This window comes from Drosophila obscura, unplaced genomic scaffold (genome assembly GCF_018151105.1).
Source record: "Drosophila obscura isolate BZ-5 IFL unplaced genomic scaffold, ASM1815110v1 contig_73, whole genome shotgun sequence".
Taxonomy (NCBI): Eukaryota; Metazoa; Arthropoda; class Insecta; order Diptera; family Drosophilidae; genus Drosophila; species Drosophila obscura.
This window is the reverse complement of record NW_024542865.1, coordinates 3519409-3538648: the sequence shown is the minus strand read 5'-3', so window position 1 is coordinate 3538648 and position 19240 is coordinate 3519409. Positions and strand designations below refer to the sequence as shown.

Sequence of the window (19240 nt, the reverse complement as noted above, 5' to 3'; positions counted from 1 at the left end):
TCTCCATTTCCAAGACCATGTACGGGTCTGATTCCGGCTGCGGGTATGGGTACGGGTATGGGTCCGGGTCGGTGCCTCCCCAAGGAGCTGCTGCTCGCTGCTGCAACAAGCGAAGATGCTGAAAGGACAACTCCCGGCCCAGACATATCTGGAGCTGAAGCCTGATGCTTTAGCCTGGGTCTGGCATTGAGGCTGAGGCTGATGCTGGGACTGGGGCTGTGGCTGCGACTGGGGCTGGGGGCTGGGGGCTGACGTTGGGGCTAATGTGATTTCGTACGTTCAATTTGTGAATTGCCTGGAACACTCGTCCAGGGGGCAGGCAGCAGGTCCTGGAGCAGAGTTCGAGCGGGGTGGGGGGGGGGTACAATATGTGCATAACTACGTGGCATGTGCATTTTGCTGGCTTTACTTGCCTCCTCTCCTCCTCCTGCCCCGCCCTCTTTTTTCACTCAGCTTTTGTGCGCGTTTTTTTTTTTTTTTTTTTTGTATTTTGGCGGCGACAGCAGCATCTTGCTCATTGTCGTGCAACAATTTTAACATGCAACATGAAGGCTGGGCTGCCGCTCCTTCAGGCACGAAGCGGGGCTGCGAATACCCTTGCTGGATGCTCGAGAGAGGGAGAGCGACATGGAACCATGCACCATGGAAAACAATAAGCTGTCAGTGGCAAAGTTTATGAGTTTTGAGTGCAATTTTTTTGTAGCCAAAAAAAGATTGAAAAGAAATTAGTTTGTTAGTTTGCTTCAAATGGCTTGCAATGGCTACATACCCGCAATATGCTAGGGTAGTAGATCCCAGAACAGCGGACTGTGAGGCAACAATGCTGTCAGCAACATGATTACCTACAGCACACAGACTCAGACACAGGGCAGGGTGAGGGCGAGGGCGAGGGCGAAGCTGGGGCAGATAACTTCACTGCACTGGGCCTGGCTCCATCCCTCTGGATGCTGCAGTTGAATGCAACTTGGGGCGAGGCGAGGGGAGGCGAGTCGAGGTGGTGGATTGTGTCAGTGCTAGAGTCGGAGTCGGAGTCGGAGTCAGATGCCAGCTGGAGTTGCATGCATTAAATGTAAGGCACTGTGCCAGACACACACACAAACACACACGCAGAGAGAAAGAAAGAGAACGATAGAGCTGGAAAGAGATGGAGCGATGGTGAGAGGGAGAGGCAGATAGACTGCGCCAGAAACATTATGCATTAAAATTAAGGGAAATTTATAATGAGCCAAAATTGTCGTTGCGATGCAATCGCCGCAATATATAATATATTGTACACATACATATTTTATATGCACATGAACCAAACCTACATACATATATCACAAATGCACACACACACACATGCATATGTATATTTGATGAATGCATGTGTGTGTGTGTGTGTGTGTGTGTTCATAGTCTGAACGTGATTCCGGCGCTGACTCCTGGACATTTTCCTTGTCCTCGTAATCGTACTCGTACTGGTCCAAGTCCTTGTCCACGCCCTGGTCCTGATTTCGGTCCTGGTCCTGAGGACCATTATTGGGGTAATTTATAATTTGTTCATTTAAATGATTAAAAGGGAAAAGGAAAAGGGAAAACAACCGAAAACGAGAACGGAACACAAGCCAACAGCCAATGTACAATACTGTACACTACATATACATATGTACGTGTGTGTATGTATGTATACATTAAAAAAAAAAAAAAGTGGGGGGGGGGGGGGGGGGGGGGGGGGGGGGGGGGGGGGGGGGGGGGGGGGGGGGGGGGGGGGGAGGAGGGGGGGGGGGGGGGGGGGGGGGGGGGGGGGGGGGGGGGGGGGGGGGGGGGGGGGGGGGGGGGGGGGGGGGGGGAAGGGGGGGGGGGGGGGGGGGGGGGGGGGGGGGGGGGGGGGGGGGGGGGGGGGGGGGGGGGGGGGGGGGGGGGGGGGGGGGGGGAGGGGGGGGGGGGGGGGGGGGGGGGGGCGGGGGGGAAAAAAAAAGCTTAAGCCGAAAGATATTTCATAATGATTAATTTAAAATTTTATTCTCGATTTTTTTGCACAACCTTTTGCTTTGTTTTTTTTTTTTGGGGTAATCGTCTCATAGCTGTCGCCACGCATTATAGATAATATCCAGTTTGGACAGTGCATCCACTAAATAATGCATACATAGATACATACATATGTCAACTTTGTCAATAATTTGCTACGCGTCTCTTCTGAAAATGCACACAAAATTATTCTATGAAATGAATTATTATTTGCTACCAACAATACTTTATTCACTGTTCATTTAATCCTAGCCGTTGGGCCACCTCTGGCGGCGAAGTACAGGGTGCAAAATGCTATCTAATGCTAACAATATTTTTACCAGCTTAAAAATTGTTTCTATCGGCTTTGCAATGTGCGTCACCCTATGCTTTGTGAGCCTGAAATATTGCTGATCAGATCACACTGCTCGAGTTCCGTAAATATTTCACACATAAAATTGGAATCCCAGGAATACATTTAAGGAGCTCACCAAATCCAGATTAAGCTGCTAATACAGGAACATAAACAGCACTGAGGTGCCATAAGGGTATGTGTTTATTCGCCTTTATTCATGGAAATATTTTGGCAGTTGTTTTTGCCTATTTCGGCTGGGTTGTTGTTTTTTCTAGTATTATTAGTGCTTCTTTGGTTTGGCTTTTATTGCTGAAATTGTTTATGAATTGGAAAATTAAATTCTTCACATTTTGCCCCGCCATTGGCTCCCTCCCACCGGCCCACGGGTCGGATGGAAGTTTATTTGCATGCAGAAAGTTCAATTCAAATTGCACGCTCCGTCGCACAGCTCCGTTCCACCCAAAACCCTCCCCCTTACACACATGGAGCGATGTACTTATATATACATACAAATATCGAGATTGTATGTGTGTATGTTGGGGTGCTACCCCCCGTTTGGGGCGTAGCCTTTGCCCGCCTGCCTGCCTGCCACTCCAACTGTGGCGACTATTGTTTCTATTGCAAAAAGGGCCAAAGAGTGTTTCCTTACGCAAACAAAATGAATGTGAGCTGAAGGAACATCAATTCGAAGTACTCTACGGGGGGAAGTTTATATATATATATATATATATATATATACATACACACACAATATATGTATATACCTGCTTAAACGATTCTCAAGCTCTGATTTCATTTCAATCGAATGCGTATGGCTATTCTTTTTTGTGTGCTGGTCTGGTTCTAAGAGTTATTGAGTCAATAAATTGCATTAAAAATTCCCAAAGCGCATAAAATAAAATAAAATAAAGAAAAATAGAGAATATCTAGGTACTGGGTTGTGGAATTAAAGGGAACAAAAGGGGTGTAACAGCAGTCTGTAGTTCGAGGCCCTGTAAAACATCCGCCAAATGCTCGTTTTGTTGTCGATATCAAAGGAACTGTCTGCATATGAAAGATCTCTATTGGATCTCTGGATAAGCAGCGATTTAATACGAAGAAAATACTGAAATGCCAGCACGTACTGAAAGATCAGTGCCCTGTTGTCTGATATTCATTTTGTACCTCAAATCATTAACTTTAAATTTATCTAGATGGGAGGGGGGGCGGCACACATAACAAATGCCCCGATCCTGATTGACCAACCAACGAATAAACAACCGAACAAACAACAGACCAGACCAGACCAGACAAACAATTCACACTCAACAAGCGAAGCAAATGAGTTTTGATTCATTTAGCGTAAAATGAAACCCCAAGCAGAAGCACTAGATGGCTGGATGGATGGCTGGATGGATGGATGCCAATGGGAGGGACAGTGGAGGAGGTCGAGTGTACGGTAACCAGAAGGGAAAATACAGAGAGCAGAGGTGCGGGCGCGGTCGTGGGCGTGGGCGTGGGCGAGAGAGAGAGTCAAACCATTCAGCTGTCATTTCATTATTTATACTGCTGATTAAATTTCCGCTTATACTCATTAAGTTCCATTGTCAAACCACTTCCGTTGAGGACAGGACACGAGACACAAACTGCACGGAAGGCAAACGTAGCAGAAGACAGGGCCAAGACCAGACAAGCAGACTAGACAGAGACCACATAGGGCTGTGCAGGGCAGGGCATAGCGGATGGGTGTGCTGGGGTGGGGTGGTGTGGGCTTGCTCGTGTTAGTGGGTGAGGATAACAAACTAATTAAGTCGACGGCAAACTGCAAAGGTGCTACCCAGACTTAGATGAGCTGCTGAGAGAGACAGTAACTTGAGTGGCTTGGCTTCTACTCCTCGAGGTGCGAAACTTCAACAGGAATCACTTGAAAATTGCAATCGGAGCGGCACAATTAACAAGATAACACCAACGGCACGGGAACGGCAACGGCAACGGCAACGGAAACGCTACAACTGCAGAATCGGAATACTCCAAACTAGAATTCAACTCATTCCAAAACTGAAATAGAATGGAGTTGCACAGTGCAGCGTAGTGGGGAGCGAGAGAGAGAGGCTGAGATGCACTCTGTAGCTGGCAAAAGACAATCAAAGCCTTGCAAATGATTTCGTATTGGGAAGCATGCCCCATGGGATGCCATCCTCCCCCAACAGCCAAGTGCCAGCCCAAAAGCCAAAATCACGCTTCGCAAATTAATTAAATAAGCGCATACCGAAAATGCAGTTAAAATCTGAACTGAGAGAAAATCGAAGAGTAGTAGGCAAAGATGCCAGCCAGAGATAGGGAAGGGCATGTGCCTGAATACATAAACGTAGAAGTTTCATCCAAATAAATGTTAGAAACTGGAAATAAAAGCAGTCTCACGACTGGTTTAATATTCGCTGCTAATTGTTGTACGTTATGTATTTGTAATCTTCAGATCTATGCAACTTATGGAATATTTTACTGCACTCCGACTGTCCGCTTGCCACCCAATCATACAGACAGACGGGCATTGCTATATTTGTTTATTTCTTTATGTATTATTATATTATATTATAATAGTAATAATATTATATTATATTATTAGAAATATCCAAGAAATATTTAAGAAAAACTTTCCAAGTGCATTAACACTAACATTGACAGCCAAACAGACAAATATTCCCTCAATCTGCACTTTTTAGTGCCACAAATATATAAACACATTTTTAGATTTCTTTTTTTTATTTACTTGCCCTAACAGTCCCATACATACATATATACAAATATTATCCCTGCCCAGAAAACACCTTTTGCCAATTATTGCACTTAGTGTAAGCCCCAGCCAATATTGGCCATACCAGTTCCAGATATATATCCGCAAATACTTGCCGAAAAATGTTCACGTTCTGCTTTTAAAGTTTTCCCCGCACAATTATTGGGAGCCAAAAAGGAGTGCACTTTTGAGCTTTTGTCTATATGCCGAAGGATCTTATCAGGGTTATCGCATCACAATGACAACTGCAACTTCCTTAAACACACACACACATAGCTGCAGACACGAACAGAGGGGCATACGACACGTTTGCCACGGATGGTTTTTGCTTATTAAAAATCAGCAAAAAAAAAAAATAAATGCATATTATTTTTATTTTATTTAATTTTTATTTAATTTAATTTTATTTATTTAAGACTGAAAAAAAAAAAATGTTAAGCGTAATACGTAAAAAAACTCAGCAAATTTATATTTCGTGTTTTTTTTTTAGCCAGGTACTGTTAGGACTTTAATTTTATTATAGAAATTATTTATTATATTTTATTAAATTTTATTTTTAATTTAAATAATAATACTTAGTTTAAGGCTATTTATTAGCATTAAATAATAATAATAATAATAGAAATTAGAAATTATTTATTTTATTTTTAATTTTAATAATAATACTTTTCCTTTAACTATTTATTAGCATTAACTAATAAAAATAATAAAAAATAAATACAAATAAATTATGCAATTTTGGTCACCGACAGTGATGCAAAAATTCTTGTCGGTGGAAAAGTGTTGGTGTGGCAAACAGCTTTAAGCTTGGCAAGCAACGGTAAATGCGCGCCAAGTGTCATTATCCTTTTTGGCTGGCACTCCATGTACACACACACACACACACACACACACACACACACTACAGACCACTGACGCCTGCACCGCCTTCGCCGTCAGGTTGCAAGCGTTAATATGCCACAAACACACACACACACACATCTGGAGACAGAGAGACACACACACAGACACACGCAGGCAAAGAGACGCAGAGGCACACACTCATGAAGTGCACGTGGCCATTGCCAAAACGACAGTCAGACAGAGAGACAGACGGACAGACAGACGGACAGAGACAGACATAAACCTACTCCCAAGGGGCGGTGCAGGGAGGGGGGGCAGTGGAAAAGCCAAGCCAAGTTTTAACCGCCAGCATCGCCGTCATCGTCATCGTCTTGCCTCGCCTCTTCTCCCTTGCCACGACATTAGCCAAAAGGTGCAACGATGTCGTCGTTGTCTTCTCCTAATTTCTGTGTTTGTGCTGCTTCATTGCATTCCCCCCACACCCCAATCCCCACACCACCACCGCCCGCTTACGCTCTGCTCTGTCTCTCTCTCTCGCTCTCGCTCTCTTTGCCACGCTCTGTGGCAGGAGGGGGGGCCTCTCCTTTGGCCTGTCGTCGATTTATTTTTCATTTAGTTTTGTTTTGATTTGCCGCCTTATTCATTGCGACAGCATTGCAGTAGTCCTAGTGGCAGAATCCAATCCCCCCCTCCGCCTCTCCAACCACTCCACCGCTCTGCTGCTGCTCCCTGCGTCGCTTACGTAATTTCCAGGATAAGCTGCAAAGTTACAACATTTTCAGCCTGCAGCAGCAAAAGGCAGCAGGAACAGGCAAGAGGCAAGAGCGGCAGGAGAGCGCCACCAGGAGCAGGAGCAGCAGGAGCAGCAGCTGCAGCATATGCTGCAACCGGAAGCAAATGTGCAGCAACAGCATCCAGGAGCGCAGAGCTTTCCACACACACAAAGAGAGAGCTCTCTCTCTTCTTGCGGCACGGCACTCTCTCTCTCTCCTCGCTCTCTCTCTCTCTCTTGCTGCCTGTCTCTCTTGCTGCCTGACTTTGAGCTTTCGCTTGTGACGTGACTGTGCTGCTGCCGCAACGCCGACTGCGCTGCTGCTGTTAAGTTTGCAGTTTGCCGGCTTGCGGCATGTTGCAAGAGGTGTTTCCCCAAATCAATGCCAGCTGCAGTCCAGCCCCCCAGTCCACCCTTAATCTGACCACTGCTGTTGTTTTGGGGCTGCAAGCGAAATTATTTGCAGTAAAACTGATCGGGAAAATTTTAGATTATAATGAAAATAAGCTATAAGGAATAATTAAAAAATATCATATGTACATATGTATGTAATGATCCACATACAAGTGGCACGAGAAATATTTTAAATTTAAAAAAAATCTTAAATTTAAATGTGCTTTTCGTTTGCAAAAAATTACATTCGATTCGAGTGGAAATTAATCCACTAAGATCTAACATTAGAAATTTAGAAAATATTTAGAAATTATTATTTTGGTGACCCCGAGCTCCAACATTGTGCACACTTTCGCATTTATTTTATTTATTTATATTATATATTTATATAACAAAAATATATACTTTATTTATTTATATCATATATTTATATAAAATGATTAAAATTCAAAAGTAAAAAAAAGGAGATACAACAATTACAAATTAAAAGATTGTGGGCAATTATTTTAAGGTATATATTAGGGGATATAGGGTAGGATACAGATTAAGTTAATTAACACATTTAATTCTAAAAGGATCGTGTTAAGCGTAATTTAAACTGCACAAGGGTAAACGGAACAGTCGCAAGGTACGGGCGGGTCCAAGGGCAACAGCAAGCTCAATCTGGCCCAGCAGTGATTGTGAGTCCACCATCGCCAGTGGGAGCTGGTGTACAAACATTACGCCATTACGCCATTAAGTATTCTGCGATGGTGCCATGAAGATAGGTCTAAGAGTTTAAGCCTATTAAATAATTACCAATGTTTCCAATCAAATTAGTTTAAATGGAAACAAAATTAGTACTTTTTCAGCTAAACCTAAGCAAAAAATCAGCTATGCTTTAGCTACTATATACTATACCCACCTACTATAACAGATTGATTTGTAGCAAATTAAATTGAATCATTTAAAACCATAGAAGCCGCAGGGCCAATCCAGCCCATAATTGGCAAAGGAAAACTTCGATTGAAGAGATATTTTCGCGGACAATAATACACGAGATGTAGCAGCTATTTTTCTGTTCTCAGGTTTCTAATTTCGTACGATAATTAAGTACTGGAACATGGGCCACACGATATACGTAGTACTGCATGCATTGAACGTCTGTTGAAGGCTCAATTATGAAGAATTTTAAGCCGCAAGAACTTGACTGCATTGATTCTTTATTCTGCTGGGGATGATCAGAAATGCATACATACATACATACATACATACATATGTACATATGTACATATGTACATATGTATTAACATGCATAGGTGCAAATGATGCTTGATGCATCGAATGCGTCGCACATGGAAGCTCCTCGAGTCGCACATCCTGTTGATGTTCGGTGGCTGTCATTGCTTTGAGGCGCTTGGGCCATTTACCTCGTCTCTCCACCTGCTGTTCCCTGCTGACCCCTGCTGTCAACCGTGCTGCCCCGTGCCCGTGCTGCTCCTCCATTCGAATTCTCTCCGCCACGGGCAGGCAACCCCCCCAGGGCTCTATGCTGTTCATGCTGTCTGCTCTCCTGCCCTATGGCTTAATGGGGATTTGATGTTTTCGGTCAAGTGTCAAGGATTCCCAGCGTTGCACTGACGACGGGGACGGGGACGGGGACCAGGACGAGCAGCAGGTACAGACTCGAATGAATCAACCTAACCATTCGTTTCGTCAATCGAGATGTGTTCGTGTGTGTTTGTGTGTGTGTGTATCTGCAACTGCGGATGATGCCACATGATTCCATGATGATGATGAGTGGCTTGTCTTTAAGGGTTAAATAAAGTCGGCAGCATTGTGTTTGCCCTTCAATCGGTGCTACATATCGGATATCGGGCTGCATGTACATACATATGCAAATTGTGTCTGGCAATTTGTTCAACTCAATAAATATGGCTATGTGGCTCCACATCCGCACAGCCTCCTGCTCCTGCTCCGGCTCCGGCTCAGTAGGGCCCCCCAAAAAAAAACCCAAACTAGCAAAAGAATATTGAGAAACTCCTCCCAACCCTAAAAACTATAAAAGTGATTTATTTGATGTCACAGAAAAGCAGTCATGCATAAATATTTAGCATAACCCCCAGCGCCCAGTACCCACCCCCCCTCAACCAGCCTGCAAAACCAAATCCAACTCCGGTTGCAGCTCCGACTACCGACCACCGACTACGGGACTAGCGACTCCTCCGAGGAGATATTTAAATCAGACAAGAGGGAGAGACAAAGGCAGCCCCGGGTAGGTGCCCGAGGAGTAGACCAAATATATGCTTTATAACTGTGTGTAAGCCGTAAGCAGACGGCAATCTGAATCCAAATCTGAAAGCCTCTGTCCGTCCTTTTTTTTATTGGCAGGGACAGTTCGGGCAGGGGCAGGGGCAGGGGCCGCAGGGACGCTGGATGGCGGCACATTATAGATACACTCGGACACACGCCTACTTCAAAATGCTGGCTCAATGCTCAAGGATGCGGCAGATGCGGAGAAGCAGGAGCCAGGAGCCAGGAGCACCCCAAACAAGGCACATAAAAAGCCATAAGCATCCTGCAGCTGAAGTGTCCTGCTGGCGAGCGAACCAACCAAAAAAAAACGAGAAGGAACGTGCGAGTCGCTTCTGGGGACGCGACTCTATACCCGTACTCAGTCAGTATATACATTTTTGATCTTATGATTTTTTAGAATTTTAGAAAAAAAAAAATTTTACATTTTACATTTTTTTGCTACATCTGATATCTACATCTACATCTACAATGTATATTCTACATCTAACATGTAGATTGTACAATGTACATGCATTTCTCCTCCGCTAGGGGTTGCTCGCGCACTGAACGCGGCAGAGTGTGCGAGCGAGAAGGAAAATGAGTTTCGTTGCGGTCGGGGGGGGGACAGGGGAAGCAACTGAAAATTAATTTCTTCATTCTGGCTATAATTATGATCCGATCTGATTCAGATTCGGCAGTCTGGTAGGTATGGGCATTTTCTACGATACTGCGTTTTTAGTTTTATCTTTAAAATGTGCCTGCCACAGATTTTCGTTCTTTGTGGGGGCGGAAGGGGGCGGGGCAAAATTTTGAAATACACTTGTAGCAGTGTGTATCACATGGGAAAACAAATTTGGTTGCCCTAGCTCTTATAGCCAGTGAGCGCCCCACCAAGACGGACAGACAGACAGACGGACAGAGCAGAGGACAGACAGACATGGCTCTATCGACTCGGCTATTGATGCTGATCAAGAATATAACTTTATGGGGTCGGAAACGTTTCCTTCTCTGCGTTACACACATCCACTTTTACCACAAATCTAATATACCCCTTAACTCTTTTTTGAGTACGGGTATAAAAAGAAAAACACACAACTCTTTTTCCCCCCAAAATACCCTTACACTCAGCCTGACACAGGGTGCGCCCAATTAGGGCCAAAAGTTTGATCTCGTTCTATCGTCCTGCCGAAGGGTAATCATTTCTGACCGATACTTAATCGAAAATCAGCCACAAAGGCTGGTTCCTCAGTCGGTTCCTTAGTCGAACTAAATTCGCTTTTGAGTCTCTTAGCATACAAACAAAACACCTCTTAAATACCTCTAAAATCTCTTTTATTTCGACCAAAATTCCCAGCTGAATGCAGCTGCTTTAATGTCTGTGTAGAGATCCCCCTGGGACTTGACTGTTGGTTGCTTGGTGGCCAGTGTATTCGGATCTTCGCCTTTACAGCGAAGTTCCATTCCCTCTTGTTCTTTTCTTCGTTTGGGGCCAAATCAAATATGCGCAAATAAATAAAAATGAAAATTCAGGATGAACAGAAAAGAAAAAAAAAAAAAAAAAATGAATTTCTTCTTTAACTGTTGATGCCGATAAGCATTAGCGGGGGCAGGCAGCGGCAGGGAGAGACAGAGAGAGAGAGAGAGAGAGAGAGAGAGAAAGATGAGCCATTGGCATGGAGCTAAATCTCAAGGTAAGCTCCGGGGCAAAAAGAAAACACTTTGCGGCATTTTTATAGTTGTTTGATATATTCATTGAAATTGGTTGGCACACCCACGGCTGCTCGCCCCCCCCCTCACCACTCTCCTCGGCGAGTGTTCCATGTGTATTGAAATATTTATGAATCAATATACGTAACAAAAAACATAAGTATTCCCCTCTTCTCTCGATTGGCCAAAGGATCTGCTTAGACCTGCCTCCGTCCTGTCCCGTGTCCCTCTGTGTGTCATCTGTGGCATCTGTCCGGAATCCGAAATCCGGCATCCGGAATCTGGAATCCGGAATGGGATCCCCGGGCCAGCCAGCAGTAAGTGAGTGTTTGGCTAAGCAATTGTTTATGTGAAGTTGAAGTTGTCGCATTGGGAGCTGCTGGCAAGGACGGACAGCGGCAAAGTCCTCACATAGTTCAAGGATAGTGGGGCTGAGGGGCATGATAGGGAATGCTGCTGGTTCGGTTACCCACATAATTGGCTGGGACGCGTCTCAAGTGCTTCGAGTTCCATTGCAGGGATTATTCGGTACATGAGTTAGGGATAATCTACATCTTTCCAGCATTGAGACAGGCCGTAATTAGAGGAGGAACTTAATTTATATATTCCTCAGATAGATGGGTAGATAGGTGGCTTAAATCAGGACTAAAGGGTACCATAACTTGTACATAAATATATAAATTAATTGTTTAATGAGGATTGTGGCTTGGCAGTCGCCAGACAAAGTTTGTGCCCCAAAATGTGGTGCGTTTCTTTTCCGCACAATATGCAAGGCTACAATCAGAGTAAAAATATACAAGCTCAAATTAAGTGAAATTAAGTAGAACTCAATGAATGCAAACTTTAATATAATTACATAAAATAAATATATGTAAAATATTACATGTATAGGAAATATATTTTGATTCCAAATATAAAAGTATTTAGTTTATTTTAATTATTTACCAATTTACTTTATTTTATATTTATAAATATAATATCATAAAATAATATAATATAATATAATATAATATAATATAATATAATATAATATAATATAATATAACATATAAATATAGTATATTTAATTTTAATTAATAATAAAATAATATATGAATATATATATATAATTTATTTAATTTATATAAGACATAGGCTTATTTTTATTTATTCTATATTTAGAACAAAGTATTTTGTATGCACAGCATATTTAATCTACAGATAAAAAAACACTAACATATATTTTAATTTTTAATTTGTTTAATTAATAAATATATTTATATTTGAATCAAATATTTTCGCATTGAAAGCACTCTCCAAGCAAACCTGCGGCTAAACATTTGTTTATCTCAGTGTAAATATTACACCGTACATTTCTGCGCGTATTTTCACGGCATTTATGTTTTGCTTGTGGATCTTAGCTGTTTATCGTTTCGATTTTTGTTCAGTGCCCAGCAGGCAGTACAAATTCAGTCTTAGTCAGCTACAACTGGAATGTTAAAGCCTGTGAAATTTCCCAAAACAAAACACACTGATCAATTAATGCTGAAACAAAGACTAAAGCTACTAACTGATTGTGCCTTCAATTTGGTGGTTTTTTTTGTTCCGATAGAATGTCTACAATGCGCAGTGACACGGAGGAGGGTACGACGAGCGAAGCGTACCAAGATGAACCCGACCTTAAGCAGGAGTCACTCACCATAGATGGTCACCACGTGCCCCATTACATATTGCCCATTCGCGGCGATGGCAATTGTCTATTTCGTGCAATTTCATTTATTTTATACGGCTCACAACTACTCCATAAAACGGTGCGGCAGAGTATAGTGCGGCAGGTGGTGGGCAACTGGAGGGAGTTAGAGGTTCTCACCAGCAACGAACGAGGGGACAACTACAGCTGTCTCCACGCCTACACTACTGAAATGATGACCGATGGCACATTTGGCGGACTCTGCGAACTCTCGGCGGCCGGCGACTTGTTTCGCATTCATTTCGAAGTGTACTCTGGTGGGAAATGTCTTGCCAAAGTGGGCGAGCCAAAGAATCGTGTGAGGCGACTGCGGTTCAGCGGCAATCTAAGCTTTGGCCATTTTGAGGTGTTGCTGCCGAAACGGTACAGCCAATGTGCCTCGCTCATCATGAAGAATGGCGCCGAAAAGTTCAATTTTTGCGTTTTCAGTGGAGCGACCAGATATCCCGAGAACGGACACCAGCCGCGCTCAGAAGTGATTCGTGGCCGGGGCTTTCGACTGCGCATTGAGCCCCATTATCTGGGGCCAACCATACAAATTTGCTGCAAAGATCATTTATCAATTGTGAAGCCGGAGCTGCCCTCGCCGCATGAGGTGCGCCAGCGATTGGCAAAAAATTTAATAGCTAACAATCGGCCAGGCCAACGGACCCCGCAAATAATGCAACGCAACGCGATCATCGCTGAGATTATTCAACGAAATTCACACATCTTCCGCCACGCGCTGCCGCAGTTTCTGTCCAGATTTAATTTTCGCAGCGCCCGCCCTGGATAACTTAATGCTGTAACTGTTTTAATTAAAGACGCCCGCCCCGCCCCAGATGCCCCCAGACGCCCCAAAGACCTTCCCATACAGCTGCCTGGTAAGTTGCTCCACTTTGGAATTAGGCTCAACGAATTTCGTTATTTTCTTCTACGTTTCTTTTTTAGTTTTTTTTTTTTCATTTTCATTTTATTGTTGTTGCCTCACATCAGCTGGCAGCACAACATTTGAATCATTTTCAAAATATGCAGCACTGAAGAAAACGGAAGTCAAAGAGTGCAAGAATACAACGACAACAATCACGTTAACCCTTAGAGTATGTGTATGCCCCACCACCGCACCACCCCACCACCCTACCATAATATGTGGCAACTCTGCAGGCCACAAGAGGAGAGGCGAACAGGCAAATGCTCTATTCCAAATTCATCGTCGGCGATCGTGTAGCAACTTCACATCAAGTTACCGCTCTGGCACAAGCCTCAATGATTCTGGCATCTTTTGGGCGCAGAATAAAATATATCTTAATAAATCCATTAGCCATAATCCATGATCCAAATGTTTGCTGCGTTGTATGTGTCTGTTATTAATTCTGTTAGTTCCAGGATTCCCTATTGAGAGACTCCTTGGGCCATTGAGTGTTAGGGTATGCAAAAGGAAGAGGCAAAAGGCCACGACACCAAGAGACTGAGACTCTGAGGCTGAGACTCTGAGACTCTGAGACTGAGGCATGAACAGCGCGCATCGTTAGTCTACCCTCTCCCACTCTCTCACTCACTCTCTCTCTCTCTCTCTTGCTCGCTCTCAGTCTCGCTGTGTGGAGTCCTGGGCGATGGCTGCTCCTTGGCTTGGGCCCGGCCCGGCCCGGCTCGGCCCGACTGTGACTGTCATGTGCCACAAACCCACTAAACTAATGAAAAATGTGAAGCGACGGCACAAAAGGAAGCACAATTTTTGTACACACACACACACACATACAGACACTCAGAGGGTGAGTGCAGCAAGGGGAGGGGAGTAGTTGCCTCCTTATATGCAACAACAAAAAGAGTAGAGAAGCGCAGAGCAAAATGGTAGAAAGGAGCAGAGGAGCAACACAAAGAAATGTTAATTCCGTAATACTTTAAATGCGGCAGGCATCGAATGACATTTGCACTTTTGGCTGCCACTGTGCGCACAGTGGGACGCAGCAGTGTACAGACCAGGCCAGTACCAGTACCAGCACCAGCACCAGAAAGCATTCCAAGAGACCAACAGACCGATTCCGATTCTCGACCGAAGCGATGTTATTCGTATGTTTGCCGTACGTGATGGCCAAGTGAAAGCGTTTCCCACCTCTTTCCCTCCTCTGTCCACATCACACACAGCACACCATCCGCTCCGCTCCGCTCTGCTTCGCCTGTCCAATCTCTGCCAAAGGTATGCATGTGTCCCTTTGCCACCCCTCACCCCGCACTCCACACCCCACTCTCTCGTGCATGTGTGAGTTCTAATATGTAAGGGTATTTGTGGGCTGCAGGAGCAGCAAAAAAATAAAAGGAAACAACAACAAAAGGTGCAAAAACGGGCACAAGAATTGCAAAAGGTGGGGCCAAGGTGCATTGGCAGTGGCAGGGCGTTGTGGCAAGGTGGCAGCTGGGTGCGGAGCTGACCGCACTGGCCAAAACAACAAGCAACAGAACACAGTACAGAACAAAGTGCAGAGCGGGTCGGGTCGGGTCGGGTAGGGTAGGGTCGTATCGGGTTGGGACGCGGCTGGTAAGAAATGGACAAAAAAAAAAAAAAAGAAAAAAGAAAAGGACACATGACACGAACAAACATCAGCAGCAGAGCAGGCACTGCACAGAGTGGAGCTCGTGACACGATATAATTGTCTGAAAATATAAAATTATAATTATAATAATAATTATATTATATTTATTTAATTATATATTAGGTATATTATATATTATTTATTATATTATAATTATAAATATAAAAACTCACTGTTGTGATATTTTCTGCTGCTAGAAGGAGCCTCCTGCTAATGGAAGATACGCTGAAGAGCTTCGCCTATTAAAAAGTGAATGTTCCCCCATGTACTTTCGTTCTTTAGAGCTCTCCCTCTTTATAACGAAGGGGATTTTGCTCATTTTTGTTCGCTTAATAAGAGGACATTCCAACGAACATTCACCTACTATTAAAAGTGTTCCATTTGAAGTGCTTTGGGCATTATTAAATATATTAAAATTAAGCTTTCTTTTCTTGGATAAATGGTGTTGGGTAGCCAAAACATGATCTTATTTTGATTTGAATTATGTAAAGTTATCTGCCTATCTGGTGACTGCTCACTTGACCATCTCTGTGCCATAAATGGATGATGAAAACGATGGAGGGTGTGAGGTGTGAGAAAACCTCGTACCTGGGCCTGGGTTTGGGCTTGGGTTTTGGGCATGGGCATGGGCATGGGCTTGGGTTTGGGCCTGTTCCTGGGTCAGTTCGCACGTTCATTTGCGCGCTCGTTTGCTCTTTAACAAATGTGCGCTCCTTTTCATTACGTATGACAGCAAATAGTACAATGGAATATGGAATATGACATGCAGGCGATAAAGTTATGCCGGAGACACACCAAAAAAGAGACAGAGAGGGAGACACACACACAGAATGAGAGGAGGGCAGGCTGAAAGGTGAGCAAATGGGTGTTAGTGTGCCACTTTGCCACAGCCGCACACACACACACACACACAAACAAAGCGAGAAAGGGGAGCAACACCTTAACTGGAGGAAAGCTGAAGGAAAGGCAAGGAAAGGCAAGGCAAGGAAAGAGCAGAGCAGAGCAGAGCTAGAGAAAGCTGTGATAGTGGGTGCGGACTGTTCTGTGTGGATAGAGAAGGGGAAACGGGGACGGGGACGGGAACGGAGACGGAGACCCACAAATGCTACTGCGGTAGTTGTGCTAATTTGTTTGTTTGTCGTTATCATTTTCATTTTCCCTCTCCAGAGCTTTCCTTTTTGGAAACTCTACGCCACACCAGCCAACATCGGGCCAACAGCCACAGCCAGCCACACACACCGCACACACCCTGCCGACCGACCGACCGACCCACCCAACCCACCGATTTCCTTTGTCCAAGACAAGCAGCCGCACAAAGGCACAAAAGCAACCAACGACAGCAAGTGCAAGAGGTCACCACCAGCGACACAGTGAGAAAGAGAGATAGAGACACAGATAGCGATAGAGATAGCGATAGAGATAGAGAGAAGTGCTCTCTCAAGCGCAATGAAAGCATGCCTGATGGGAGCGTAGCAACAGCAACTCCAGGAGAGATTTTTCGCTTAAGATAATGCTCTGAAAATTAATAAAAAGCGTTAAGAAATCTCAATGGATCGTACATATATAGTTTATGGGATTATCACTGTGGCTATCCTCTAATATATATTAGATATATGTTTATATATTATATATATGTGGCCTAAGAATTAGCCCACGAAGATTTATTCAAATAAAAAAAAATAAAAATAAAAACGAGAACCAATTCATTTTATAGCTACCTGTTCGAAATAAATATTGGAACACTCAATTTTATTCTTAAATAGAATCGTAAATGCATTTCCATTTGTTTTTATTTATTTATTTATTTTTTTTGTAAATAAAAAGAAAAAATGCATTTAAATAAGATTAAAATTTTTGTAAATTACTGATCCTTATGATTGCTCCCCTAGAAATAATTATTGGTATTATTTATTACTATTATTATTTTTCTCAAAATAAATATTATATCATGTCTGCAAAGGCCTAACAGAGCAGACATTACAGCTACAGCTACATATATTCGGTGCAGCATAAGACAATAAATATATCTAATAGAGAATTCCGTTCACAGCCGTGTGCCGCTATGCGTTATCCTTTGAGCGCTCTTTTGCTACAGTTAATGAATGTTTAACTGAATTATTAAATATTGAATGATGCCATGGCAGTCATCGATTAGCAGCATCCTGGTGACGAGGACACTTGTACATATATGACAATTTTTAATTCACTTTCACTGCTGGCACGCAGTCGGCACTTGCTCCGCGCTTCCTTCCGCCTTCCGCCTGCTGCCTGCCCAAACCCGATGCCGGAACGCATTCCACTCCACGCCACAGAGTGGAGTGCCAATGCCAGATATGCCCAGTGAGAGGCGAGCTCCATCATTGGCGTTGCCGCCAACTGGTCATCCGAGATCCAGTCAGTGTATGTGTGTGTGGGGGGTGGTGGGGGGGTGGGTTGTGGGGGTGTGCCAAAGGAACTGTGTGCTGTCTGTGGCTGTGTCTGGGAGTTGTATTTCCTCTTCTGCTTCTTCTTCGTTTTGGCTGCTGCGTGTCAAACGGTGAATTTTGTCCTCCTCCATCCTCCATTCTTCCTCCCTTTTCTGCCCTTCTTTCCCACCATTCCCTTGTCGCCTTTGCATTTATCGTGTATTTTGCTGTGTTTTGTCGCGCATATTAATCATAAAGCGGACACGCGTCGCTTTACGCACGTTTGCCGGATGCGGAAGACAACGAGACAGAGACAGAGACTCGACTTGGCTCGACTCGGCCAAAAGTAACCCAACACTACCCATAGCCCTCCATAGCCCTAGCCATCTCTCTCTCTCGTCACTACCCATCGCACTATCTCTCTTTCTCACGCAGTAAGTACGCGTACTGTCCGCGTATTAGATTTAAGCGCGTTATAAATGAGCACCCTCCCCCCCCCCCCCAATATACAAACATACATACATACATACCTACACACATAATTATCATACCCTTGCGGTATGAAAGGGTATCACAATTCTTTTATTACAAAATTTCCAACAAATGCTGCAGAGCAAGATTATCCTTTCGAGAAGGTACATCCCACGTATCTATATATTTATATTCCTGATCAGCATACAAATCAAGTCGTACCCATGAGCTCTGCCTGCTTGGCAGGCACTCTAAAAATATCTTTACAGCAACCAATAAGACTAAATCTTTATAGCATATGGCTCTGGCATGGCAAGAAAAGTCTGCTCAGATGAAAAATATACTCTAGAGTGGAAGTGTATCAAAAACTTCGTGGCAAACAAAAATATGGCCTTTCTTTAGTAGCTTCTTGCTTTTTTTTGGTTGCGCTTTCTTCAACATTTACTTCTTATGATTTTCCTTAGCTTTCAGTTGGCTGCTGCTGCTGCTGGTCTGCTGCTGCTTTCTCCATCTTCTTGTAGCTCATAAATCAAAATTTTCGGTTTTGGCATTTTTAAAGGCAAGAACTAACAGAACAGAGGGGTTGGAGGGTGTATGGTGGACATACATACATACAGTGGACAGCCCAGCCCTTTGCTGCTGCTGCTGCTGCTGTCCATGACGGATGATTGGATTTTATGTTGATTACGAAAATGTCTCTGACTCTATGTGTGTGTGTGTGTGTCTCTCTCTCTCTCACACCCTCTCACCCTCTCTCTCCCTGTGTGTGTTTGCACGAGTCGAATTTTTTGGCTTTGGCTTTCACAGATTTCCTTTATTTGCCCCCCATCCACAACCAAAAAAAAAAATAAAAATAAACAGAAAAAATTGAGCAGAAAAAAAATTGAGAAAGAGTATTCTAGAGGGTAGCAAGTGGCGCGGGGTGGCATGTGAGGCTAATAAAGGAATCAGAAATAATC

The 19240-nt window shown here is 43.8% G+C and overlaps 1 protein-coding gene across 1 annotated transcript; it reads left to right on the top strand.

The window, feature by feature from the left end:
* Window positions 1–2394: 2394 nt before the first annotated feature.
* LOC121405017 lies at window positions 2395–14141 on the top strand. Its single transcript, XM_041595545.1, has 3 exons — window positions 2395–2537; window positions 12698–13698; window positions 13811–14141. Exon 2 carries the CDS (start codon window positions 12699–12701, stop codon window positions 13608–13610), a length of 912 nt encoding a protein of 303 aa, XP_041451479.1. The 5' UTR covers window positions 2395–2537; window position 12698; the 3' UTR covers window positions 13611–13698; window positions 13811–14141.
* The last annotated feature ends 5099 nt before the right edge of the window (window positions 14142–19240 follow it).